Source organism: Protopterus annectens, chromosome 5.part1, assembly GCF_019279795.1.
Source record: "Protopterus annectens isolate FY-2018-M chromosome 5.part1, PAN1.0, whole genome shotgun sequence".
Lineage (NCBI taxonomy): Eukaryota > Metazoa > Chordata > Ceratodontiformes > Protopteridae > Protopterus > Protopterus annectens.
Genome location: NC_056736.1, coordinates 734804495 through 734832337, shown reverse-complemented (window position 1 = coordinate 734832337; position 27843 = coordinate 734804495). Strand labels below are relative to the sequence as shown.

Here is a 27843-nt window from a genome sequence, read left to right as displayed (position 1 = left end):
TGAACCGTGATCATCTGGCCATAGTTAAGGTTCCATAGAACCACCTACCATTTAACTTAGTTTATGCTTTAATGATTGCTAGTCAAACAACAGAAATAATACAAACTAATATGTAGTAGCCATGCAACAGCATGCATTAATCCATCCAACTAGAGATGTCTTATTTGAGCAAGAATATACTATGAAGAGAAAAAATAAATAAAGAAATAAAGATAATAAAAAGTAGACAGAGAAAGGGAAAGAAGAAAGAAATATCATACAGAAGAGAGCACATACTTGCATTATGTCAACTTCTAGTCCTTTTGGGGTCATAATATAACACTAGTTGTACCTTCTGGTTCACTCTTGTCAAGTTTTCCCTTTTAATTGACTGTCCACATCTTCACAGAAAGTCTAGATTTTTGCCTCATATTTTGGTCTTTTCCTCATAAAAACTTGCAAATCACTGAGGACTCAAATAACTAAAGACAGAAATTTGAGTTTCAGACTTCATATCCCTCAGAAAAATGCATGCTAAAACAGATTATTCTATTCTACCAATGTTCTAAGTTTATAAAAGTGATATTTAAAATCTGTCCTTATTTTTTGCCCTTTGTCCCCCCATTACTTTAGGCTTTGTCCATATTTCCTGATTCTGATTATTAGTACAGTGATCCTGACATCAGACAATGATTCAACATAATCAAAATGTTTTTTTAATTTCGACAAGCATATTCATTTAATTAACTACTGTTGTAACAAGTGAATTTCTAAAAATATTAAGGTTCATTCTAACTGCTTTCTGGATACACATTGACATCTTTCAGTTGCAGTATTAATGTCTTCAGAAAGAAAAGGAAAGTAGAGATATGCTCTCCGTGAAGTGATTTTAACTACATGAAGCTAAGGCTTCACGACATCTTCTGCAACTTTGGTCCACATTTAAGACTTTGATATATGTCAAGGAGTGACAATATCTGATAGTAATGATTACATGCAGCTGTTCACATCTGGAGATTAAAGTCATGTGACAGCAGCATTGATATTTCATTTACTGTTACTTTAAAGCTAACAGCTCTAACTGGCTCTACAGAAGAGAGCAATAAAGCTCCAACTTTGACACAGATGATACTGACAACTTGTGACCCAATCATGGGAGGATCTGATGAGAAAGGGCGGGACTGAGTGCCCAACACTGGCCCACCTAACCTAAGGGATTGAGGTTGTTCAGCACATTGTAGTGTCACCACCTCCTGGAGGCAGAGGTCAATGTCATGCAGCATGGCTCTGCAAAACCATATCCATGTATTAAGTCCTATAGAGCATGTGCAAAAGCATGCTCCCCTCCCAGAGGAAGACATGACAGGGCTTGCATCTGTAAGCATGCATGCCAAATACTGGGAGAGGGGATAAGGCCAGGAAAACAGAAAAGTTGGAGTTGGCTACATGGACCACAGTTACACTATTATTAGCCCCCCATCCAAGTCATGCAGAGGAAAATGGGCAGTCACAGCATGGAGTTACAGATCTCTATGCAAGCACTTGGCAAAATGAAAACAGAATAATAAATAAACAAATAAATAAATTAATAAACGCAACATTGCTTAAGTTTCACATTTCATAATTATTTTATTCTTTCATGGTTATCTATTTTAATATTATTTAATATTTTTTAAACATCAGCGTTTATTAAAATCAACCAAAAAAGATTTTAGCATTATTTTGATCCTGAAAGATTTAGGAGGATCAGGACTATTATGAGAAAAAGCAAAAATATGAGGAAATTTAAAGAAGGTCGAGACCCATGCTCAGAATGTATTAATTGGATGTTAAAGTACAAACTTGCAGAGCTCCATTTCAGAGATAGCAATTGTTCTTTTACTTAAACAGACAGCTACTGCAAAAATGCACCTATACAGGTATGAAAATTAAATACCTTTTTAAGTGCTTCCACACTGAAATTCATCATAAGTTTTATAGGAACACAGTATATTCCAATGCTGTTCAAAGTGAGAGAATGTGTTAAGGTACTATGAAATGAGACAACCTTGTCTGGTTAAAAAATATTGTTAAACACACCATTTTGGGCCACATATGCACATATTATGTGTCTTTTGTTGCACTAATTTTAAATGTAAATTTTAAAGGACACATACTCTTCTATTTACCTTGTAAATTGTTTTAATTAATATTGGTCCGAGGTTGTTGCCTAGTAAAATATATTTAACCACAATCACATGTAACTCCTGAAAACCTCACTGAAACTAGGGGATATAGAATGGGAGAAGAAACATAATGTATGAGACTAGAGAAGTGTGCATTAACAGATACATTGTTAAAGTTAGATTAACAGATACATTGTTAAAGTTAGATTAACAGATACATTGTTAAAGTTTGCTTTTAACATTCATACTTACCTATCCATTCAGTAACAGGGAAGTCCTACTAAGCCAAATGACCTTTTGTGAAGGATACAGCCAATAATTACATTGTTAGTATGACTGAGTTCTTGTTCAGCTCAGGATAAGAAATAACAACAACACAATTGTACACAGCTTGTATTAACATTGTTGTAGCCAATATACAAAATATACAAGTCTGGACATAGATTAAAAAGATATACACAATATGTAAAGAATTAGCAGTCAGCTAACTGGATGTATCCAGTTTCACAATTGTTCTATGCAAAGAGTATCATGTAAATAAACCTTGAAGAGGGAGAAAAGAGAAGTAGTAAAAAATAAAAATAAAGGGGTGATATTTAAGGTATTAAAGTAAAATATTAATATCAATTGTCAAATTTTCCTGGCAGAGGGTTAGACAGTCTGGTTCAATGCACTCTTGAACCCTAACGATGACCCAGATGGTTCAAGACTGACTTGACATCCAGCTATGAGAGGAGCCAATGAGGAAGGATAAATATCAGTTTACCCATGGGGGGGGGGCAGTTAGATGGCCTGGTTCAATGGACTGTTGGCAGTGCTATGGACTGGAGGGCACGTGCATGACCTTGTAAAAATGTTCAAAATAGCCTTTCTGGGGTATGGGAGTGGGTATGCATCAGGGGGAAGGTTTCCTTGGTTCTTGAGTGCCATGAGTGTGCATACCTATCCCTACATATAAAGCAGCACACTGACGTGGGGTAACATTGCAGTTCTGTGGCTTGGGGACAAGTTAATAGACATGGGGATGGTTTGTCCTGAAACATTCTGAGTCTCAGTTTTGGGAGGGTTAAAACAGGCCCTGTAGCCACCAGGGGAGGACATGTTACACTCCCTTGGTAGAATGGATATGAACACAGAAGGGTACAATGTATATTCATACCTGCCTTAATGGCTCTATTTTCCTCACTTGTCACTCAACAGTAGAGATAAAAAGCACTTAAAAATCGTACAGGACAAACAATAAGGCATACTAAAGATAATTGTATTTGTTACTGTATTTGTCATAACATTTTCTCTGTTGCATCCAACTGAAATTATACTGATTAATCTATATATACTTATGTCTTGTTTATGTTTGTGTTTGTCTCCGGCCCAGAACTTGTCTAAAATGGGTCTTTGGGCCAACTCGCTTAGGTGGTCAATAAACTTAAATAAAAATAAAATAAGACAAAATAAGGTAGAATGAATAAATAAATAAAAAATAAATAAATTCCATGTCAACTCTCTGTTAAGACCAGAAATCTGTACTTAAATAATGCTGGTCCAATTTTTATTTTGTTTTATCTACATTTTGTTGACTAGGTTGCTTTATAGGGCAGAGTTCTGTTTTTGGTATATTTAACTATAAAAATTAGTTTGTATCATTGTACACTGCAAGGGCTCAATCTATAAAAATTAAATTTAGTTAATTCGAGTTCCAGAACTAAGAAATGTTGAACACAATATTAACTCAAAAGACAACAGTACGTAAAGTTTCACCATGTGTTCCAGTAGAAAGGTAAATTAATCCAGTACAGCAAATGATTTAAATTAAATTGTAGAATCTAATAACCAAACTAGGTAGCTAGAACGTTATTAGTTGAACTAAAACCAAGTATAAAATATTGTTGGAAAAGGTGGTCTCCAGGGTTCTAGTTTCAAATTTTGAAATACTGAAATACCAATTTTCAGTATTTCGAGACAAAAATTTCAAAAATCCTGTTGTTCAAAACTTTAAAATGCCGAATCTGAGAATGCTGAATCTGTAGCAGTTCTGGTGCGGTGTTTTGTGAATTGTATGCTGTCCCCTTAAGGTGTAGTGGTGTGTGGGATGAGGATATGGCGTCCAATGTGTAGTTACATACAGAAGATTCAGGTAGGTGTTTAGTGTGTAAGGGTTTAGAAGAGAAATGTTTTATATTTTAATTTGTTGGGAAGTTTGAGGAGTAGGTTAGGGTAGGTAGGTGACAATTGTTTCATTGTATATTGTGTCTGTGTCTCTCTGTAGTTATTTATTTTTCTATTTAATTGTTTCATAGCCTACTGTGGTCTCTCTCTCTATCTTTGCAGTTAGTGGGGGGTATTGTGTTTCACTTCATTGATTTTCAGTGTTAAACTCTTAGCCTAGAGGGTTTCTCTGTATTTATAAGTGTTAAGTCACATATCTTTGAATTTATTACTGCACAAGACCTGAGTTGTTTGGCTTCTGCTACATGCCTACAAACAACTGCATTACTAGCTGAATTAAATACAAACTTGCAATGTTAAAGATTGTACTGCATTTTATTTTTCTGTCTAATTGTTTCATTGAATATTGTGTCTGTATCTCTCTGTAATTATTTACTTTTCTGTTTCATTGTTTCATATAATACTGTGGTCTCTCTCTGTCTCTGCACTTAGTTTACCATCCACCCTCCCTGTTCTTGTTTTGGTATTAATCTTGGTGGCTTTGGAATTGCCCACCCCCCTGTAAATTTGTGTTTGAACACTCCTCATTTGCTCATTCAACAGAGTACAGTGAGATCATATTTTGACTTCAGACACTCCTGCCAGTCCCATCTGTTCAGCTCTATCCCAGCTGTATTCCAGTCTAGTGTCACTAGTTTACTCTACCTAATACAGAGAGAACATTTGTGAAGGGCAAGCCACTTAGGTCCTTAATTTTGAATTATCTTCTGTTTCTCCTTTCTCCCTTTCCACTTTCCAAAAAATAAAAAAATAAAAATTCTAAGCTTGTTTCCTGCCTTTCCTGTAACTAATCTAGTCCAGATACAGATTTGCTATATCCAGGACTGTTTGTAAGCTTCAAAGCCTCCCAAGCCTTTCTGTGTTGGAGTGAAGCCTTCTAGCTTATCAGTGGGAGTGGTAAGCACTAGGTAGCCTGTCTACTACAAGAGTGGTTTCTAGCCCAGGAATTGTAGTGTATTGGCTGTTTGTTTGGGCTGTTTTTCCATCTCTTTCAACCTTCTGGTTTAAAAGCCTGTGTTTGCGCTTGTTTCCCACCTTTCCTATAACTAGTCTAGTCCAGATACAGGTTTGCTGTATCCAGGACTGCTTGTAAGATTCTGAGCCTCCCCAAACTTTCTGTGTTGAAGGGAAACTTTCTAGCTTATCAGTGGGAGTGGTAAGCACTAGGTAGGCTATCTACCACAAGAGTGGTTTCTGGCCCAGAAATTGTAGTTTATTGGCTGTTTGGGAAGTTTTTCCATCTCGCCCTAGTTTGAGCATGTTTCCCACCTTTCCTGTAACTAGTCTAGTCCAGATACAGATTTGCTGTATCCAGGACTGTTTGTAAGCTTCTGAGCCCTCCAAGTCTTTCTGTGTTGAAGGGAAGCATTCTAGCTTATCAGTGGGAATGATAAGCACTAGGTAGCCTATCTACCACAATATCCAGGTACAGATTCAGTTTTAGCACTTGAATTTGCTTATTTGTGCTCAGCACTTGTTCAGAACTTGTTGTTAGCAGTTTACCTTTATATCGTCGATCACATATGATTGATCTACCACTTTGTTGACCCGGTTTCTGTGAATTCGAATCTGCACCACTCCTAAAATGTTGAATTAACGTCAACATTCGACATTTTCGGCTGCGCCACACCTCCACACCAGTACTACCATGGGTCAAAAGGGGGTGAGATTTAGCCATTTGCATATGTGGTTTTTGGCATTTGGGACGTTCGCATTTTGAAGTTCGTGGAAGCGTTGTCGACCTTTTTGAGATCGCCGTTTTAAAGGTAAACCATTGTTAGCGCTAAATAAGCTACAAATTACTACAGCACTTAGCCTTCCTCTTTACCTAGAGGAAAACAGTTTTTGTACTTAACTTTCCTCACTTGCTTAGAGAAAAACAGCTCTTATACTCACTTTTCTCACTTATCTAGAGGAAAGTGGCTTTTTATTCAGGCATGTCCAAGGGTCAGCTCCCAATGTTCTCTCCTGTCTATCTGATGAATCTGGGCATCTTGGGGCAATGTAGCAATTGCCTCATTTACACAGACAACCCTCTCCTTCTACCAACCAACACCACAACCTGTGAGAGATGCAGTTATCTAGCCAAACTGGAGGTAAAGCTCTCTCCAACCAAGACTGAACTTGACAGTCAAGAGGAGAAGGTAAACACTTGCACCACACCATACTCATCATATAGTCCTACTAAACCTACACCACCAAAATCCACACATAGAAAAACAAAAACATTTGCGGAGGTTCTCAATAATAATCTGCTCAAGCAACAGAGACCTCCAAAGCAGAAATGCAAGCAACCTCCACCCCCCAACACAACCCAAACGACACATAGCCCACAGACTTAGTATGTCACTCAACCACAGCCCATGAGGCAAAACAAAGTACCCAGCACACTAGTCATAGGTGACTCTATAGTCAGACACACTGATGTCCCACTCACCAGGCTAAACAAGGAGACGGTCACTGTCAGATGACTGTCGGGTGCCAGGATCCACCACATAACCCAAGCACTCAGGTCACACCACAAGTAGAAATATGATTCTATCATTGTCCATGTTGGTGTGAATGACCTGAGATGTACTTCCCTGGACTACATGAAAAGAGACATGGAAGAGCTCTTGGATCTTGTAGCCCAGGCAGGTATGACTCTAGCCCTGAGTAGCATCCTGCCATCACCCAGAATGATACTGCAGTACAAGGGCAAAATGATTGATTTCAACAATTGGCTAAGCTTCTGGTGTCATTCTAAGGGGATCCAGTATCTGTCTGCCTGGGACGACATGGTCGATAGACCACGATGCTTTGCCAGAGATGGCCCGCACCTGTCACCCTTGGGATTCTGGATACTGGCTAATGTTCTTGCTGCCCCTATAGTTCCTTTTTAAGCAAGGTTCAAATGACAAATTCATCATCATAACAGGGACAGGCAAGCAAAAACTGAGGGTAATGCTACTCAATGCTAGAAGTCTAAATCTCAAAATGCACTCCCTTGAGGCACTCCTTAAAATGGAGAACATCAATATCTGTGCAGTAACTGAGAAATGTTCCAAGGCTCCAGAGACCACCCCTGGATTACCAGGCTATAACGTATACTACACTTTTCGGCCACATAACCTGGACCGGAATACCAAATGTGGAGGTGTGTCAATATTCATTAAGTATATCCACACCTCTAGGCTAGTTGCTCAGCATAATGCATCCGAGGTTATCCAAGTGCAACTAACTCTGGGCAAAACTGCAATCCAAATTGTAGCATGCTACAGATCCCCCACCATGCCCCAGGATTCCCACTCATATTTTCTTGTATACTGGAAAATATTAGGGTTCAACCAAACACCCTAATAATGGGCAATTTCAACTACCCCACCATTAACTGGGAAAACTACTCATGTACCAACTCCTTCACTCAACGCTTTCTGGAATTCATAAATTCCAATGCCCTGGATCAACTTATCCACACCGCCACCAGGGGCAACAATATACTAGACCTAGTCATTACCAACATGAGTGACCAGTGTTCCACACCTGAAGTTAACTCCTCGTTGGTCAGATTTGAACATAAGCTAATCACCCTAGATATCCACATCCCGCCCCAACCCACCATTAAGGACATCATGGTAAACAATTTCTCCAAAGTCAACTTCATGCTTCTTAAGACAGAAGTGGCGAACTTCATGACACCCATGCAGATGGACAATACAGTTACAACTGCTGAATCCTACACAGATGCACTCTATAAGCACTTACAAGAGTGTATGGATCGTGCTATCCCAAAGAGAACCAAGACACTATCCTCCAAAAAAAGGAAGAAAATCTGGTGGTCCCATGCCATAAATAAACTCTACAACAGAAGGAAGAAACTGTTGCAAAAGAGAGTAAAATTCTATGAGTGGAAGAGTTCCCTGGTCAGTCTCAGTAAGAAGTTGAGATCCCTTATAAGATCCTCCAAAGCTAGCTACAAAAACAAAATCGACACTGATTCTAGGGACAACCACAAAGCATTCTATAGCTATTTTAAGAATCTCAATGGCAACACCCAGATTTGCTCTAAGTTACAGCACAACGGCATGAAAATTACAGAACCAAGTGATATTGCCAATGTCCTGGCAGACAGGTTCAGTGCTAACTTTACCCCCCTCTCATCCTCTAAAGGGCCCATACCTATACAGGAAGAATGCAGAGTCCCTGTAATCACAACTACGCAGGTAAAAGCTACACTCTCTAAAGCCAAAAACACAGTATCCATGGGACTGGACAACATCCCAGGCTGCATTTTACATGAACTTCAGAATGAAATGGGTCCCCACCTAAGCACCATGTTCAATCATAGTCTCACATCAGGCTTTGTGCCCAGTGAATGGCACACAGCAACAGTTATCCCACTCCATAAAGGGGGAGTCACCACTGATCCTGGGAACTATCGCCCTATTAGCCTGACAAGCCTGATCTGTAAGGCCATGGAACATATCATCATGGAATCCATAAACAAAGACAATGGGAACCTCTAAACTCTGGACCCCACCCAGTTCAGGTTTGTGAAAGGCAGATCATACCTCCTGAACCTGATCAACATCTTTGAGGCAGAAGGCCTTTGGCTAATGAAGTTCACAGATGACTACAAACTAGGAACCTTAGTTGAGTGCCCAAATGATGTGGACATCCTACAGAAGGGCCTCATTGAGACATATGCCTGGTGTCAGTGCCATGGCCTCAAGCTCAATGCCAAAAAGAGCACTGTCATCCCCTTTGGTAAAAACTCTGTACCCATGAAATACCACATAGGCGGCAGTCTACTTAATGCCGAATGTGTGAAAAGAGACCTGGGGACCCAGATGGACAGTAGTCTCTCCTTTGATAATCACATCACCACAGTAGTCAGGAAATCCTTATATGTGTCACACCTTATCACAAAAGGGTTCTCATCTAAGAAAAAAAGAGGTCATTGTTCCCCTTTACTCGACACTCATTAGACCCATTATAGAGTACAATGCCCCTTTTGGAATGTACCTCACAAGACATCGGCAGCAGCTGGAAAGGCCACAGAAGTACCTCACAAAGAGGATTACTGGCCTCAAACAGATGCCCTACTCTGACTGTCTCAGAAAAACTCCAGCTTTACTCAGTAGCATATCGCCTACTCTGAGGTGATCTCTGCCTAACATATAAAGCTATGTCAAACCCAGAACTGTTGGACATGCTGCACCTAAAGAAATCCCAATCCCTCCAAGCTACACACTCTAGGGACCTATACCTTGTCACCACAATAAACAGGACATGCTGGAGGGACAGATTCCTGTCCCAGAGACTTCCCATACTCTAGAACAAGCTACCCATCTATGTCAAGCAAAGTTCCTCATTAGCACTCTTCAATAAAAATCTTGATAAGTGGATGGGAAATAGGAAATAGACCCCGGGGATCACTCCTATGGCTCTGCTCGACAGGGGCACAGGAAAATAGCTTTCCTGGGTGGCATAAGCCAGGGAACCTTTTTGGCTAGGCTTACTTAGGCCCTTGGGATGATAGACTAGAACCTACCTATGCATCTATGTGTGTGTGTGTTAGTTTTGCAAGTGGTAATGTTTGTAGATGTGTAGTGTGTGTGCTTTGAAAGTGTACAATGGAAGTGTAGGGCACGTAACTGAAGGTTTGTTATTTTTATTTGTGGTAGTGTAACCTCAGAGTTGATATATATAATTATTGGGGGTGTGGGGGGGATGCAGCCCCCCACATGGGGGTTGCCCTCCTGCTTTAACATACAGTAGATTACTGGGGTTTTGTTGGTGTGTGAATTGTATACTTGGAGATCACCTTTTCCAGTGTTATCTTATAACTGGTTAAACTGTATAATCTCCCAACTACCATGAAGTATACTGTATCAAAATTTGAACTGTATTTTATATCTTTTTAAAAATCCCATGAGCTACTATGTTACCTACAGAGAGTGAAATATTATCTGAAAGGTGAATCAAAGCTTCAGCTAATTAATGCTCTTTTATCTACCAAATCACTGTATAGGTCAATATGTTTACTAATTTACAAACCTACATACTGAATGGTACCCAGGAGGGTGTATAGAAAGGCAAAATACATTTCAGAAATAACTCATATGGATGCTGAAACTAATATGTTGTTGTTTGTCTTTCGGCTTTTTCCCGGTAAGGGGTCGCCACAGTGGAACTCAGGTCCGCTAATGATTGGGAGTAGATTTTTACGAAATGCCGAGGTGCCAGCTCGATGCCCAACCTTCAACGAAGGCACACCCATTTACGCACACATGTCTTTCGAACGCTACCCAACCGTGGGGAGGACATGCAAACTCCACACAGAAGGCACTCCCAAGCCATGCCGAGAATCGAACGGGAGAACTTCTTGCTGTGAGGTAACAACGCTACCAGTGTACCACTATGGCTACTGATGCTGAAACTAATATGAAAGTGGGATTTTGGCCTACTGGTCTAAGCTGTTCAGGGTTAAGATTCAACCCTTTACCCTGATCCTGGGTGACTTTAACTATCCAACCATAGATTGGAAGAACTACTCATGCCAAAACACAAATGCCTAGAGATTTCTTGATTTTGTCAATGCAAATGCCTTGGACCAGCTGGTCAACACCCCCACAAGAGGTGAAAATATCTTGGGCTTGGTATTAACCAACATGAGTAACCACTTCAGCATCCCTACAGTGTCATCCTCCCTGGTAAGATCTGACCACAAAGTGGTCAGTTTTTAAGTCACCATCTCCCCAGATCCCCCCCCCCACTAGAGTCAAACAAAAAACGTCTTCAAAGCTGATTACAACCTCCTGAGGGAAGGTACAAACAGCTTTATAGCCCCCTTCCCCTCCACAGCAACTGGCACATATGTCTAGACCTACACCAAAGTACTATACGAGCATTTATATAGCTGCATGGAATCAGGAATGCCCAACAGGACAAAATCCTCCTCCTCAAGGAAGAGTAAATCTGTTTGGAGGACAGCTACCATAAATACACTTTCTAATAAAAGGAAAAAATTGCTGTCCAGGACCAAGAAGGAGCAGCTGCCTAATTGGAAGCAATCTCTCCTTAGCCTGAACAAGCAAATAAGAGCACTAAAGCAAACTTTGAGTCCAAACTGGCCACATCTACTAAAGAAAATCATAAGGTCTTTTTCACTTATGACCAAAATCTCAAAGGAAGCACTCAGATCTGCTCAGAACAGGTGACCAAGGACACCACATAAACAAATGCCATAGATATAGCCAACCTGCTGGCAGACAGGTTCAGTGAAAACATCATCCCTCTGTCCCCATCAGTAAATCAGGATATCCCCAGCAACTGCTCGCCTCCCCTTATCTCTAGAGAGCAAGTCATCACTGCCCTATCAAAGGCAAAAAATACAGCCTCCATGAGACCCAGTAACATCACAGGCTGCATCCTAGATGAGGTCAGGCAGGAACATGCAGCACCATTACGCACCCTATTCAATCAAAGCCTGAGTACTGGCTTTGTCCCAGCTGAGTGGAGGACAGCCACTGTCATCTCTTTGCACAAAGTTGGAGCATCCACTGATCCAGGAAATTATAGACCCATCAGCCTAACTAGCCTGATTTGCAAGGCCATGGAGCAGATTATCATGGACCACATTAATAAAGACATTGGCAACCTCCAAACACTCGATCCCACACAGTTTGGTTTCATCAAGGGGAAGTCATACCTGTTAAAGTTGGTTGACTTCTTTGAGACAGTCTACAAAGCCATGGATGAGGGGAAGATGTGCACACTGCCTACCTTGACCTGACCAGAGCATTTGATACTATTCTCCACTCAGGTATAATAGACAAACTCTCTCAACTAGACATCAATCCGTATGTTACCAGATGGGTAGCAAACTGACTCACTGACAGAACCCACCTAGTCTAAATAGGGGAAGCCACCTCAAGTAGTAGACCTGTAATGAGCCGTGTACCCCTGGGATCAGTCTTGGGGACTCTCTTGTTTGGGATATACTTTTCTGAGGTGCAGGCCAAAACCAGTGGGCTATGGCTGACCAAGTTTGCAGATAACTGCAAGCTGGGTGCTGTCATCAATTTCCCTAGTGATGTGGACATCCTCTAAGAGGGTCTCACCCAAACAAATGATTGGTGCCAGAAACATGGCCTCAAACTGAGTGCCAAAAAATGCATCATCATCCCCTTTGTGGAGAGTGATGTCCCCACAAATTATCACATTAAAAACAAGGTCCTAAGCATGCAATCAGCTGTGAGGGATTTGGGCACCCAAGTTGATAGTAAACTGACTTTTGACCACCATATTTCCTTCGTTGTACGGAAAGCTTTCTACATGGCCCACGTCATTAGTAAGGGTATCTCATCCAGGGAGAAGGAGGTCGTAACATTCATGTATTCTTCCCTTATAAGATCCATTATTGAGTACAATGCCCCTTTCAGCGTGTACCTCACACAGCACATGCAGCTGCTGGAGAGACCACAGAGGTTTCTCACCAGGAGAATCCAGGGCCTCAAACATCTATCCTACACAGATAGGCTAAAGGCCCTGTACCTCTACTCAGTCTCATACAGATTCTTCAGAGGTGACCTCTGTCTGGCATGCAAAGCAATCTTAGACCCCGCCTTGATATGACTGCTGCAAGTCAAGCTCCAGTGAAGTAATCAACATGTGTGACCTAACCCCGGTCTGTGACATCAAAAGGACTTGTCGGCAGGACAGATTTGTGTCCCAGAGACTCCTCCTCCTTCTGTGGAACAGACACCCTATCCATGTCAAGCAAAGTAACTCATTAACCCTTTTTAATTGCAGCCTGGATAACAGGATGTTGAACAGAAAATACACCCCTGGCATTCCACCTGTGTCCCTGCTGGACAGGTGCATTAGGTGCTGACTTGTCGGAACATGGGCTAAATTCTTGGCTAGGCTTGAAAGGGCCTCAGGGTCAGTAGTGTAGTAACTTCCTATGATCCTATGATCCTAAATGTACCCATAAAGACTCAAAAGTAAAAAGTAAAACATCATTGGCATTCAGAAGCCATGTAGTGGAAACACTGCTATATCCTTAAGAGTACATTTGTATATATTAAATGGGCCTCCACTACAAGGCATTAGAGAGTGAATGTTCTAGCTTACCTGAGTCTTTCTTGCAGTTTTTACTGAAAAGTTTGTCTTTGTAACCATTTTACCCTTTGCTTGGATCTATTTACTGAAAGATAAGTAGCATCCAGTGTAAATCTAGTACTTTTTGCTTCAGTGCTGGAATCAGGCCATACTCTCAAAGGGTGCATTCCCATAACCATGTGGACAGGTTCCACCAGATTTCAAACATCTGCCTGAAGTCTAGGTCCTGAACCATGAGTCTTGTGAATGGAAGACCTTGTGGACCCTTTTCATCATGTAGGGCTTGGAGTGAGGTCCGCTGAGACAAGTCCTTAGCCTTGAGCACCAATAACTTGTATTATAAACACTGTGTGTGGCTCCTTCAATGTATGGGTGCCTAAGATTCACCACCCATAGTCACACATGCTGTTCCTTTGGTCAGAAATAATTTGGTAGTTCGTCTAAAGATCAGTACTAAGAAGTGTATTTTTTTAATCCAGTCCCTCCAGGTGCAGACATTCAGAGGATGCTTGTGATATTTTAGCACCAGTGAGTGTACAAGTGAAATTGTGTGCTATTTTAGAAAGTGTTGGCCTACCTAGCTACCATGATGAGGTTAGTGGGAGTTTAAAGTTCCTGCCATAGGAATTAGAGGGAGAGTTTATTAAAAAGTCCAGGTATCTTCTGAGCATCTTGGAAAAGGCCAAAGAAATGGTGGCTAGGCTTTGGACAAGCCCTCCTGAACTCAGATCCATTCCCAAAATGGTACTCTGGTCCCAGAAAGTGGTGAGCTTGTCCAGACAAAGGCTAAACTCTCATCAATAATCCATTATAAAGGAAGACAAAGGGCTGGCAGGAGGTGCATCCACCTCTCCCATATTGGGGTTCCATCTTGGCATTTAGGCACTGTACATCTTCCATCTGATTAGCCAAAGTGTTCTTATTTTTCACTAAAACAAAGAACATGCAATAAAATGTTGGATCATTTTGTGTAGCAGAAATGGGGCCCATTGTTTTTCTTATCAGTAATGTCCTCATTCTGTTTTCTGGAACCATCACTGTCAGCCTTGTTTACTAAAGGATGAATACCCTATGATCTGCATAGCCCCAGTTCTGCAGCACAGAGCTTCAACTTTTGACTAATACAAAAAAAAAAAGTGCTTGAAAAGAATTGCAAAAATTGAAATTAAAACTTGCTGTGTTGAAGGAAGTCTTGAGTAAAAATAAGCAGCTGTCTTCCAACTACCGAAAGGGAGACTGGTAATTGCATTATTTGTATAATAGTGTTTTCTGGCAGATAATTATCTTGTTTTCTTGGGCAATGATTATCTATTAGTATTCTGACATTTTATTTACGATTTTGCTAGAAATGCAGATCCACCCTAGTGGCTCTTCTAGGAAAATGAGACAAATAACATTTTTTTTACAGTTCTGCCTGAGGGTTAATAAACTACCTGCTTGAACTTCTTATCAGACGTGTGAGAAATTTCTAATTTCCTTGCAAAACAGAGAAGGACACTTCACTTTCAGGAACAGGTCTGTACACATAGGAACTGAGGATAGCCCAATATTACTCTTACTGCTGGGTCAGTATTTGCACATCAGGCATGGCCATTCAAACATCATTAAATTCAAAAGAAACCACCGGACGATGGACTAATATCATTCTGGTCAACACTCACTCTTCTGAAAACTGTGAAACCTGTGCTAGAGGCATTATCCCCTGAGACATTACAATGCATTTGCTACATGTTTTCTTTTTCATATGATATAAAGTGCAGATCAAGTGTGTGGGCATCATAATGTGGAGTATACAAAATGGTGCCTACCTGCTACCAGCCTACTGTATCGTTTCATGTTTTAAGAATCCATCATTACACCTTCTCCATCCTGCATCTTTATTTTTCTTCTTCCTGTGTCATCTTTTCATTCAAATGTTGTGGCACTCCTGGTACTTCTAATCCACAACGTGGCCCAGAACAACTTGTAAAGATAGTCTTCTGAAAGGAATTTATCTTGCATCTTAAAAATCACTGTGATTCTAGTCCTCAGTACCTACATTTTCTATCCTATTGGCCTTATAAGTCATTTTCCTAAAGGTTAGTCACATGGCTGCAGGAATGTTTTGGTCATCATCGTCTCCAATAACTTTCCTCATAAGGATATGGAGACTGCGTCAGTGTCTTCCTGTAAGGTATTGCAACATGATACTTTTTTAGGTTGCTTTGTCCCACTGCTGCTCAGTCATTTGCCATGTCCCAGACATTCAGCCCATCTGTTCCCCATCACTGATGAGAAATAGAGCTGACCAGCAGGGGCAATCATTCAGATATGTGATTTTTGTTTTGCAGCCCTAATGCCCCCCCCCCCCCATGCACTAGGTATAGCATGGGGAGGGGATGTGTAATGGGCTGTACACCTCCAATACTCTCATCTTCACCAGTGTTCATAGGTGACTGTATGTGTTCATAGGTTAGTACTAAGCTAACTGCCCTTGCGAGCCATTTTAAGCCTAGCCAATTATCCCTTGTGAGACTCAAACCCTGCACCTTGTGTTGTAAGGAAAACACCTTAACCATTAGGCCACCCTCATCACACATATCCTGTGCACACCCAAGTGTGTGCAGCCCTCCTCATCCTCAAACCCCAGGAGAGGTGAATGGTCAAGACTCTTCACTCTACCACTTCCCTGCCTGGCTCCATCAATGCTTTGACCACTAAACATACCCTGGTCTTCTGGGTCTGCAGCTCCGTCTATCTGCACCACAGGACCAGCTTACAACATGACACCTTTCAGTGTAATTTGCATTTGGTGACATAGACAGTAAAGCTGAGTTACATCTTTGGAAGCTATTTTGCACCTGCCTGAGAATCAGACTCTGAGTAGTTTTTTTTTAGAAACTCAACTTGTAACTAGAAGGCAGTTTAGCCTCCATCAAGACCACTGGATCAGGAAACCACTCCATTTCTTAAGACTTCTGAAATAAAATGCTACAGAAGCAAGACCACTATGGAAAAAAAAAACAATGCATCTTAGCTGTGTTACACTGGAGACAATTTCTACATTCTAGAACCTGCATTCTTTTTACTGGACTTAATGCTTTGTCTCTTCCAGCTACGTTTGGTATTTGTAATGATAGACACTTTACTTACTACAACAATAATCTACATCAACATCCGACCTCTTGTTTTCTAAAGGTGTCATGTTGCAACTTAATTTTCATAGCTTATTAAATACCCAGGCATAGAAACGAGTTAACTGCATTACATTGAATCATCCCATCATTCATAGTATTAGCTGTTGTTAAACTAATTTATGAAGATGTGCAAGGCTTGCATATTTTTGTTAATATTTCAGAAATAACCAACCTAAATGAGGCTGCCTGGAATCATGTAAAATGGTGAATGATATCAGTTCACATATGCATTGTTAGTGAGTTATGTTTATATGACTATTACAATATGGAAGATTTCCATTCCTTTATTAATATTTCAGAAACCAATTAGCTTTAAATAAATAATTTGCATGCTATAATGTGACTAGGCACATAATAAACAAAACAACTACTGACAATTTGTCTGCTTATGGAGGTATTTAGTGCTATTTATAAAGCTATTTATCAAAGTGTATTTAATTCCCATAATTTATTTGATAATTCAAAAATTAAGCAACTTTCAGAAATGTCGTAGCATCATGTGGAGTGTCTCCTTGCGACAGCTGGAGAAAAAAATGTTTTCCTAGCACTTAGGGTTCAGTAGTCACTGATATTTTTGTTTGCTTCCTTAATATTTATATTTATCTGAAAAACGTTTTTTATACTGTCATTACTTTTTTAAACACCTTTAGTAAAATTTGACATATTGAATAACAACATGAGTACACATAGTTTAATAGAAAACCAGTCATTGCAAACATTTATAATTTTCATGAATTATATATAAATGTTTTATTTTTTTAAATTATCATTCACTCCGATATTCCATAAATCGCTCAAGTCCCGCCTTCCCAAAATGTCACTTCTCCTCCTCCTGAATAATATCCTACCGGTATTGCTCCCACAAATTCCATTTATTTTTATCCTTCCCTTTGCTACAGATGCCACCTCCAATTCTTTTATCTCCTTCACATAATTTAGTACTTGAGTTACGGTTGGTTTAGAGTTTGATTTACCTTTACTGGCAATTGCTTTTTGTCAGTCAGTAGCATTAAACGTAATAAAGCATTACTATGTCTAGGTAAGTCACTTTCTATATCCCAGCTCAAAAGCATAATTTTCTTAGTTACAATAATTTGCACCCCCAAATTTCAGACAAAGTACCCTGCAGAGAATTTTTAAAACATGCCAACTTGTCACATTCCCAAAAATATGTTCCCACTTACCCTTTGCTTTCCAATCACATTTCTAAAATTTACTGCCTACCTGAGGATATCTTTTTTTCTGAGGTCTGCTTGGGGTGTAAAATGCCAATGCAAACACTTCCATGCAAAAAATCTTAAACCTTATAGACTCTGCTGCATACTTGGAGCCATACAAATGTACAGTCACTATTCCTGTATATATTGCCTTTCCATTCTTAGTCTTTACTAACCTCACTTGATTGATTTTTAGAGTTATCAGGCATTATTATATATGCCCCACTAGTCAGTCTTTTTTAACAACAGCTTCTGTTCTAGACTCAATTAAATTCTCAACCAGAGGTTGTCTTTCAACTAATATCCTCCCATCCCTTTATCTTTGCCTGTACTCTGTTATCAATCTCTGGTAAGGAAGGCACTCTCTAACGTGTAGTCTAGACCACACCTCTCAACCTCTTACAGCAAGAGATCTGGACAAAGCCACAAATAATGGGGGGGACAAGGGTCCAGAAATAGGTACATGTTTTAAATATTGCTTTTACAAACTTAAAAGGTTGATAGCATAACAGCTTTTGCATTAGCATGACATTTCACAAGGATATGAAGTCTGAAACCCAAATGTCTGTCATTATTTTCTGACTTTGGTTCAGTTCTCAGTGATCTGCCAGAAAACCACAATTTTATGAGAAATAGGCCAAACATATGAGGCAAAAATCTACACATTCTGCAAAAATCTGGTCATTTGAGAGGTATGGTCCAGACTTCTGCTTGGCCTCATCCCACTTTATTTTCTTTCACTCCCTAGTCATTTGTTCCTAATACTTTGGCTCTTTTGCTGATTTTCTCAGATGAATTCCAGCATTCCTTGTCTAGTTTTTATGCCAGTACTTGCAGTAATCTATATTCGTAAATCCTCCTTTATTCCATTCCAGGGTTGACTTAGTTCTTAAAATATTTTCAGCTACTTTATAAATATAATATTCTATATAGTTGTTATTATTCTGCTTATGGACCTGTATCCAAACTACAAAATCATACTCTTTCCTTGTTTTGTGCCTCCCTCCAGCGTCAACATAATTTCTTTGCACTTTGACTTGTAGTCTCCTGCTTGTGTTATGTACATGAACCTTAACTATGTATCTCTAATCGTAAACCTGCGGGGGAAAAGGTTTTAACATTTGTAAGTCTGTTTTTTTGTTATTTTTCACTCCGTTTCTTTAGCGGATACTTGGTTTACTACAACTTTGATCTAGTATGTTGGCGGGAGAAAGAACTTATCCCACTTAACTCTTCCCTCGTTCCCTTCCAAATAACTTCCTCTAGTTCTTTTGCACAACTTTTCCTCTGATTGATAAAAATATGCCTGACCTGTATATTACATTAAAGAGACTCGAAACATTTTCATTGCTTGTACCTTACTATCCACTTCCATAGTGAAAAGCTTCCAACCTCTTAATTTTTGTAATACCTTTTGTTTCGTTTCTTATAACCTTAGCTGCCATAATAGAATGCTTTTTGATCAGTACAAATAAATACTTCTTCTTATCAAGTCCCCATAAATATGGGCATTGCTAAACTAATTTATGTGAGAGAACATAGTTTGCTTGTAAAGCTTTTGCTTTTTGCTTTATCTTCATTTATTTTATATCCCGAAAAAAAGAAACTGTCTCTAAATGTTAAACGGCACTGAAATATCCTTTTATCATTTTGTGTGGCCTTTATTTTCTTCACCAATGGCTCTAAATATAAAGCAAATAACAAAGGGAAAAGAGGACACCCCTACATGGTTCCTCTGTTCAAACACAGTTTATCAGAGAGGAACCCTCCCACCTTACCTTATGCCTCTGACCCTTCACATAACTTCCTAATTAGCAGCACTGCTCTAATGGGAAAAGGAAATGCTACAATTGCCTTACAAGTAAAGTCAAATGCCTTTTCTGCATTAAGACCCAACAACAACAGTGGCATTTTCCTACTCATTGCATCTCTCTGGATCATTTTTGTTCTACTAATGTTGTCATTGGCCTCCCCTCCATAAAATCACATTGATTCTTATCTGGTAGACGCGTCAATATCTTTGCCATTTTCTTAGCTAGTATAGATGTAAACACTTTATAATCATGGTTTAAAATTGAAATTCTTCTATATGAAGCTGGCTCTGCAGGGGTTTTAGCCTCTTTGGGTAGTGCAGTGACCACAGCGTTCTTCCTAGATGCAGGAACTGTCCATCCTTTTAAAATACTGTTAAACAAACCTTTCAGATGTTTACTGCTTTGTTCCTGCCCAACTCCAGGCTTCCATAAGAATACTGAATTATAATGTCTGTAGTTTCTGCACTCATTATACTCGGAATTATTCCTTTCCTAATTAATAGAATTACTATTCTGGAATGCTGAAAATTTGGCCTGATGTTTGTACTCACTCTCGAGTGTCGGTACTAAACTTCTGTGGACTGCACTGAAATGACTTCTTCTGTATCAGTCTGAACTAACTGACTTCTATGTCTGAAGTATCTCTCCTAATAGCACAAAAGCCCTATAAATTTCCTACAATTCTACATGCCTCTTTAACCTGGTTTCCCTGACCTCATACCATCTAAACAAGACATGTTTATACTTCATGTACTGCACATTCTGTTAGCACATTTTACTCTTATCAACATTCTTGAGTGAAGGTTATTCACTTGAACCGAAACATTCCTTTCCATTGAAACTGTATGTAAAATGTAAAATATAAAATGAAGATATAGGCCTGCTTTAATATGGCTGTGTCTCTATGCCTATGCAAAGAGAATACTGTATTTATGTCTAATAAACATTTAAGTGAAACCTAATCTTACATTTGGTAAGTTTATCTTGATTTTAAACCACTGCTGTTTATACAGAGTTGCTCTCTTTGAGAAATAAATGTAATGAACATTACTATATGAAAGTCATTAGGCAGTTCCGTACTAATTAACACAACAAAGAGTTACATTAAAATGCACTTCTGGCACCATACCTGAGCTTGTGGAGGCCGGAGATTTGCTGCGCCTCGACGGGCCTGGACTCTTTGTGGCACTCCTGCGAGATGTAGTGGCAATTTTAGTGTATGATGTGGATTTCACCACTCGACATTCTACAAATAAAGAAAGAAAATAATTATTCATGAAATACTTGAACTTTTGCTGGCATCTGTTATTTAGAAAGGTTTGAATTTTCAGTTTATTTTTCTCCATTTAGTGTTTGTTGAATTTGCTTTGCCACCCTACTTTCCCTCATTTTTCATTTACCAATGGCACCTCATCCTATCTTCCATCACCTTACCTCTCAAATGACCTTGAAACTTCTTTTACTCCCAAAAAATCTGCCTGATTATATATTATATAATACATTCACACTTAAAGTGGCAAAGGCCACTACTCTGTGAAGGTTTGAGGTAAACAGTTTATCAGCTCGAGCTCCTTGGCAGGTCACTATCCAAATGTTCAGTGTAAAACTACCATTAAAACATGCAAACTGCAAATAAGAAAAAGTTCATTCAGGTGGCTTGAACTCCTGGCTATTCAGACTTGACCTGGCAGGAGGATAATACATGAGCACCCTGCCCCAGACCTACTACAAATCACTCAGCTGAATCATTCTGTTAAAGTAAATCATTCTTCACTTTATAAACTGAAACTGAATGGTATTATAATCTGCAAAAGCTTATCCCTCTATCTAATATTGTTGGCTAAGACATGACAAGTCCTACCTACATTAGGAACGTATTTGCTTGTATTTGTTTACCAGGATATGCATAGATTATTTTCTAGTTCCCTGCTTGCTGAACTTAATTAACTGTAAATGCATCTAGGTGTGTGGGTAACTGACTGCTACAGGCATATGGCAATGAGTCTATAATTAAGGCAAGGTACTCTGGTGTGTTTGTATTCACTCTGTGACACACTTACTGTTATTCTTGCTCTGTGTTTCATCCTCTCATTTCCTGATCCCCACGTCTTAATATTCAGAGCCGCAGGGCAGCAAAAGAGTAGCTTGGGGAATAACAGGCCTAAGACACTGATTTAATATTAGGCAGAATGCCAGGATGTTACTGTAAGCACACACCCCCTTATGCACACCACAGTCACGCCTACTGGTAAACTGGAGGATTGCCAGTTAATTAATTTATTAGCATGCCTTTGGTAAGTGGGAAGAAACCAGAGTCCCTAGTGAAAACCCAGAATGACACAGGGCAGACATGCCAAGGTCAGGCAGTATGCACTTCAGCTAGAACTGAACTGAAAAAACAACTGTTTTGAGGTAGCAGTGCTAACCACAGTGCCAACTGATAAATAACATCTTCTTTTACACTGTCTTCAAATTTCTGCCTCTTAGTCCAGAGCTATTTACCAAAAAGGAATCCTTTTCATTGGAACATAGTACTTTATAAATTAGCTTTTTATCCTAAATGATTCGCTTGATTTCTTTCAACTACATTGTCAAGAGATACACCAGAAAAATGAATAAAATGAGACCAGGCCCAAGCTGACAGCAGATATTCTAAATTGAAGAGCAGCAGAATAATGCAATAATAATAATAATAATAATAATAATAATAATAATAATATTAGCATTAATTATAAGTGTTCAAATTGTTCTTAAAAATATCTAAACTAGTGCTTGCTTTAATGTAATTTGGTAGTCTATTCCATGCATCAGCTACATTCTCAGAACCATTTACTACACCTGCCATTCCTACAGAATCTTCTATGTTTTTTTAAATTTCTCCAAGTCTTTTATGTTTCTAATACCATGACGGGAATGGACTCCATTCCTAAGTCAAAGTACAATTAAAGTTCATGAAATCAGTATTGCTTCAATCTTTGATGTCAGCCAGAAGTGCTCTTCACAGCACCTGCAATGTACTCAGTAATGACTCCTGCAAATCGTACAGAGTTACATATACTGGTAACAGATCTAAATACATCTCTAGATTCTTTTTTATGATACCTGTTGCTCCTAACAATATTGTAACTGTCTGGGTATCTTTCTTCCTCATTGCTCTTGTTTCTGCCTGCAAATCCTGATATTTTATGACTTTGTGTCTCTCTGTATGCAAGACACTGTAGTCACTGGGTGTAGCAATTTCAGTGATCAATGCTACTTTTGTCTTCTTTTCATGGACTACTCTATCTGGTTTTCTCGCATCTAACTTTTGAACTGTTGGTAATGGATGATCCCACATGATGTAGACTTCATCATTTTCTATGATGCTTTGTGGTTCATGTTTCCAGTATTTTACAGGCACTTCAATACCATAATGTTTGCACAACGCCTAGTGCAACATTCATGACATGTTATTATGCCTTTCAATATACAGTCCTTCTGCCATTAGTACGTCACAACCGGCAACAAGGTGTGTGACTGTTTCCAATTCTGTTTTATAAAACCTACATTTGTCTGTTTCTTGAACATGTTCAATGGACTTTGTAAACCAACGTGTATGTAGCCCAATATCTTGGGCCGCCAATATTAACTGGTCTTTTGGTTTAAATTTGCCCCTCCTTAACCATTTCTGCATCTGATCCTGATCAACATGAGTTTTTTCCGGGAGTTTTCTGTACTTCAAGACTTGTAACTATATTTATGCGTTTTCCACGTTTCTTGTCTCTCATCTGCTCCTTCATCTTATATTCTTTCTTTTGTTTTTTGGCACATTCAGTTGCTGCTTGATTTTTATCTACTTCTGATCTACTTTCTACCCTTAACTCAATCTTCTCACTAGCTCTCTCTAATCTTCCTTGACTACTCTTTCTACTGTCTTCTAAAAATCTATTAAGCAAATTGCCTCAGAGAAACATTCTATTGTAATTGTCTTGCCTTCATGCAACTACATTATGAAAACTGGGTTTTTGTAACCACTTACCCCAAAAACTATATTCATCTTAATGACATATTTCTTTTTATACATCTTGAAATAGTTATGCTATACTCCTGATTAGTGACACTGTATAACATTGTATTGCTACTTAATGCCTTGTAATAATCCTGTAACATTGCTGTCTAATGCTAATTTATAATGAAAATTGTTTAATATGTTGGACTTTTTTCTCCCCGGGCCTCTGCTGAAAAAGGGCTCTTCAGCTCAGGTGGACAATCCCGGTCAATAAATAAATGTAAAATAAATAAATAAAATAAATTTCCATTCCTGCTTGATGCCAATATGCTTCTGCTAGACTAAGCAGGGAAGTCATCTTAGATTTATTCTCATCATGTTTCAAAACTTTCACTATGTTTCAGTCTTGTGAGGTAAGCAGATATATGTGCAGTCCCATGATTGCAGATCTGTACTTGTAATCGATTTCAAGGAGGCCCGTACCGCCTACAGAACGTGGAATATATAATTTTGGTATGCACTGATTTTTATAAATCATATGATGAGTCTGAAACATCCTTCTTGTTTTCCTATCTAATCTATCCATAGGTTCATAGGTTCATAGATTAGTACTAGGCTAACTACCCTTGTGAGACATTTCAAGCTTAGCCAATTATCAAACCTTGCACCTTGTGTTTATAAGGCAAACTTACCTTAACCATCAGGTCACCCTCCCAACCCTATCCAACACATTTTGGGGCCAAGTCAGTCACTTCAAAACTGTTACGTTAGCACAGGGAGAGCAAATTGGTTTATAGCTTGAATTTTGTTCCTAGATGTCAATGCTGTTTTCAAAATTAATTTAAATTTTCTAAAATATTCCTTACTAAGTTGTATTTGCATTTGTTCATGTTTTATTGTTGATTCTTCACCAATTCCCAAATATTTATACACTCCCTCTTGCTTGAGTTCTTTTATATCACATTCCTGTCCTAAACTGATATTTTCTTGGTGCTGTAGCTTTCCTACTTTAAAGGTTGCTTTTGCACATTTATGAAGACCAAATGGCATTCTTATATCATCTGAAAAAGTTTTCACTACTTGCAGTTGTGCTTTAAGTTCCTCATCTGATGAGCTATACAGTGTTACATCATTGACAAAGAGAAGATGAGAAGTATTTACACTTTGTTGCTTTCTGGAAGCCAAATTATAGCCATGGCCTAATCTGTTAAGTAGACAGCTTAATGGGTTAAGGGCAAAACACAATAGCAGAAGTGACAGGAAGTCCCTCTGGAATATTCCCCTTTGAATTTTTATCCCTGGAATAATAATTTGTCCTTTATCATGGCTTAATTGCAAAGTGGTCTGCCACTGTTTCATGGTCACTGTAATGTAGTCGATCAGTGTAGGGTGTATCTTATACATTTTCAAACACTCTTATCTATGAATGTAGGATACTACTAAATGCTTTTTGTAGTCAATCCATGCCATACTTAGATTCTTCCCCTGTTTACAGTTCTCCATTATGACGTTATTTAATAATAAATCATCCTAGTTACCATAAGGAATCCTTTTCATTGGAACGTACTGCTTCATAAGTAAGCTTTTTTATCTTAAATCATTTACCTGATTTTTTTCAACTACATTATCAAGAGATCCACTAGAAAAAATAATGAAATATGACAAGGCCTAATCTGATAGTAGGTATTCTAAATTGAAGCGCAACATAATACTACTACTACTAATAATAATAATAATAATAATAATAATAATTATTATTATTATAATAAGTGCTCAAATCATTCTTAAAATATCTAAACTAGTGCTTGCTTTAATGTAATTTGGTAGTCTATTCCATGCATCAGCTACTTTCTTAGAGAGGCATTTAGTACACCTGCCATTCCTACAAAATCTTTTTTTTAATTTCTCCTTTGGGGTTTCTAATACCAGGATGGGAATGGGCTACATTCCTAAGTCAAATAATTTTTAAAGTTCATGAAATTAGTATTGTTTCAGTCTTTGATGTCAGCCAGAAGTGCTCTTTGCAGCACCCACAATGTGCCCAGTAATGACTCCTTCTGCAATTTATATGGGATTACATATATTGGTAACATATGTAAATACGACTGTAGATTTGTTTTGTAAGACCTGTTGCTCCTACCACTATTTGAACTCTCTAGGTATTTTTCTTCCACAGTGGTGTCATTTCTGCCTTCAAATCCTCATATTTTATGACTTTGTGTTTCTCTGTATGCAAGACACTGTAGTCACTGGGTGTGGCAGTTTCAATGATCAGTGCTACTTTTGTCTTCTTTTCATGGACAGCTATATCCATTTTTCTAACATTTATCTTTTTAACTGTTGGTAATGGGTGATCCCATGTGACATAGACTTCACCATTTTCTATGATGCTTTGTGGCCCATGTTTCCAATGTTTTTAGCCACTTCAATACCATAATGTTTGCACAATCCCCAGTGCAACAGTCTTGTCACATTATTATGCCTTTTATTATACAGTCCTTCTGCCATTAGTATGTCACAACCAGCAATGAGGTGTGCAACTGTTTCCAATTCTGTTTTACAAAATCTATATTTCTTTGTTTCTCCCACATGTTCAATGGACTTTGTAAACCAATGTGTATGTAGCCCACTATCTTGTGCTGCCAATATTAACCTTTCATCTTACAGTTTGAATCTGCTCTTCTTAACCATTCCTGCATTTGATCCTGATCAACATGAGGCTCCTCCAGAAGTTTTCTATACTTGCAACTATATTTACATTTATATTTATAAATTTTCTATATAGGTTGTGTGACGATTCTGTACTACTTTTTGATAACCCCAAACATTTCCAGAGGTAAGTTGTCTCTAAATGCCATATATATCTGAGTGAGCTGAATCTACCCATATACCCAGGTCCTTAATTGAATCTACAGTTTCAATCACTGTGTGCTTAATTAAAGAAATTTATCAGCTGTGCAATGGTAAAGATTTCAGTTTGACAGAATTATCTAGCAGTAACTTAACCTTTATACCCATGATCACTACATATCAACAGCGGTAAAACTTGACATGAAGTAACATTCATGTCCTTAAGAATGCAAACAATGTCCAGCTTGTTCCATGACCTGGTAGATTATGAGCCTATAATGTTTTTCTTATTATACTGAATATCTGATATAAATTTTCTTGACACTGAAGAAGTTCAGATATCTAATCTTTCATAACAACTTAAATGTCCACATCCATGGATGCCCTTGGTCTATTTCCGCTGTACTCTTTCCAATTTACTTGTGCTTATTTAATTATAAGATTTCCATTTTGTTATTCCATACTCTAGTTTGGGTCTAATGTAACTTACAGATATTTCATATTTTATGATTTTATAGACTTTATAAATATTGTATACAGCCTATAGTTTTATAACTATCATTAACCAGTTGGTGGGTATTACAAAAAACCCAAAGCTGGATCTACTCACATACCCTGGTACTTAATTGAATCTGCAGATTCAATCACTGTGTGCGACATTACATTTTCCAATCGTCAAGCTTTGTCTCCCAAATCTCATATGTTTAGTTTTTGATGTATTTACCAGCATATTCTTCTTCTGTTCCCAAATGGTCAATTAGCTAGGTTTTTTTGCAGACATGCCCTATCTGTATGCGATATAATCATTTGTATATGATATAATCATTTATATGTGATGTATGTGATATAATCAGTTTACTCATTTTCATGTCATCAGCATACAGACTATAGAATACTTCAAATGAAAAAGATAGCTCTGAAAGATAAAACCTATACAAATATGGGCCTAGGACAGAGCCCTGTGGGACACCCTGACTGTAATGTAAAATTTCACCTGTTCAATTGTTGAATGACACTTGCCCTGTTGTACTTGTAAATCATGAAGCTATCCATCTTACCAAGATTACATCAAAAAGTAGTTTTAATTTATCGATCAGTATTTTATGTATGACCCTGTCAAAGACTGAAAAATTATAGAACATCATGCTACAGATGGTTATAGATCTATTTTTAATGTATGCATGCTGATATATGCTTTCAAGTCTCAGTCTTTTGAATTTGACAATAATTTATCCAAAATAACCTTCTCCATTATTTTTCCACAACAAGAAAGTGAACTTGTAGGACTATATGAGTCGAGGTTTGTTTTATTCCCATTTC

At 38.5% G+C, this 27843-nt stretch overlaps 1 protein-coding gene across 5 annotated transcripts in view; it reads right to left on the bottom strand.

Annotated features, from left to right (window-relative positions):
- The window catches only part of DCLK1 (doublecortin like kinase 1), a 2564464-nt gene that overhangs the window by 717499 nt on the left and 1819122 nt on the right, over positions 1-27843 (bottom strand). For all 5 annotated transcript variants that reach the window (XM_044073374.1, XM_044073373.1, XM_044073375.1 and 2 more), the window contains exon 5: positions 20815-20931. In XM_044073374.1, coding sequence (XP_043929309.1) covers positions 20815-20931 — 117 coding nt within the window. The remainder of the gene's footprint in view (positions 1-20814; positions 20932-27843) is intronic.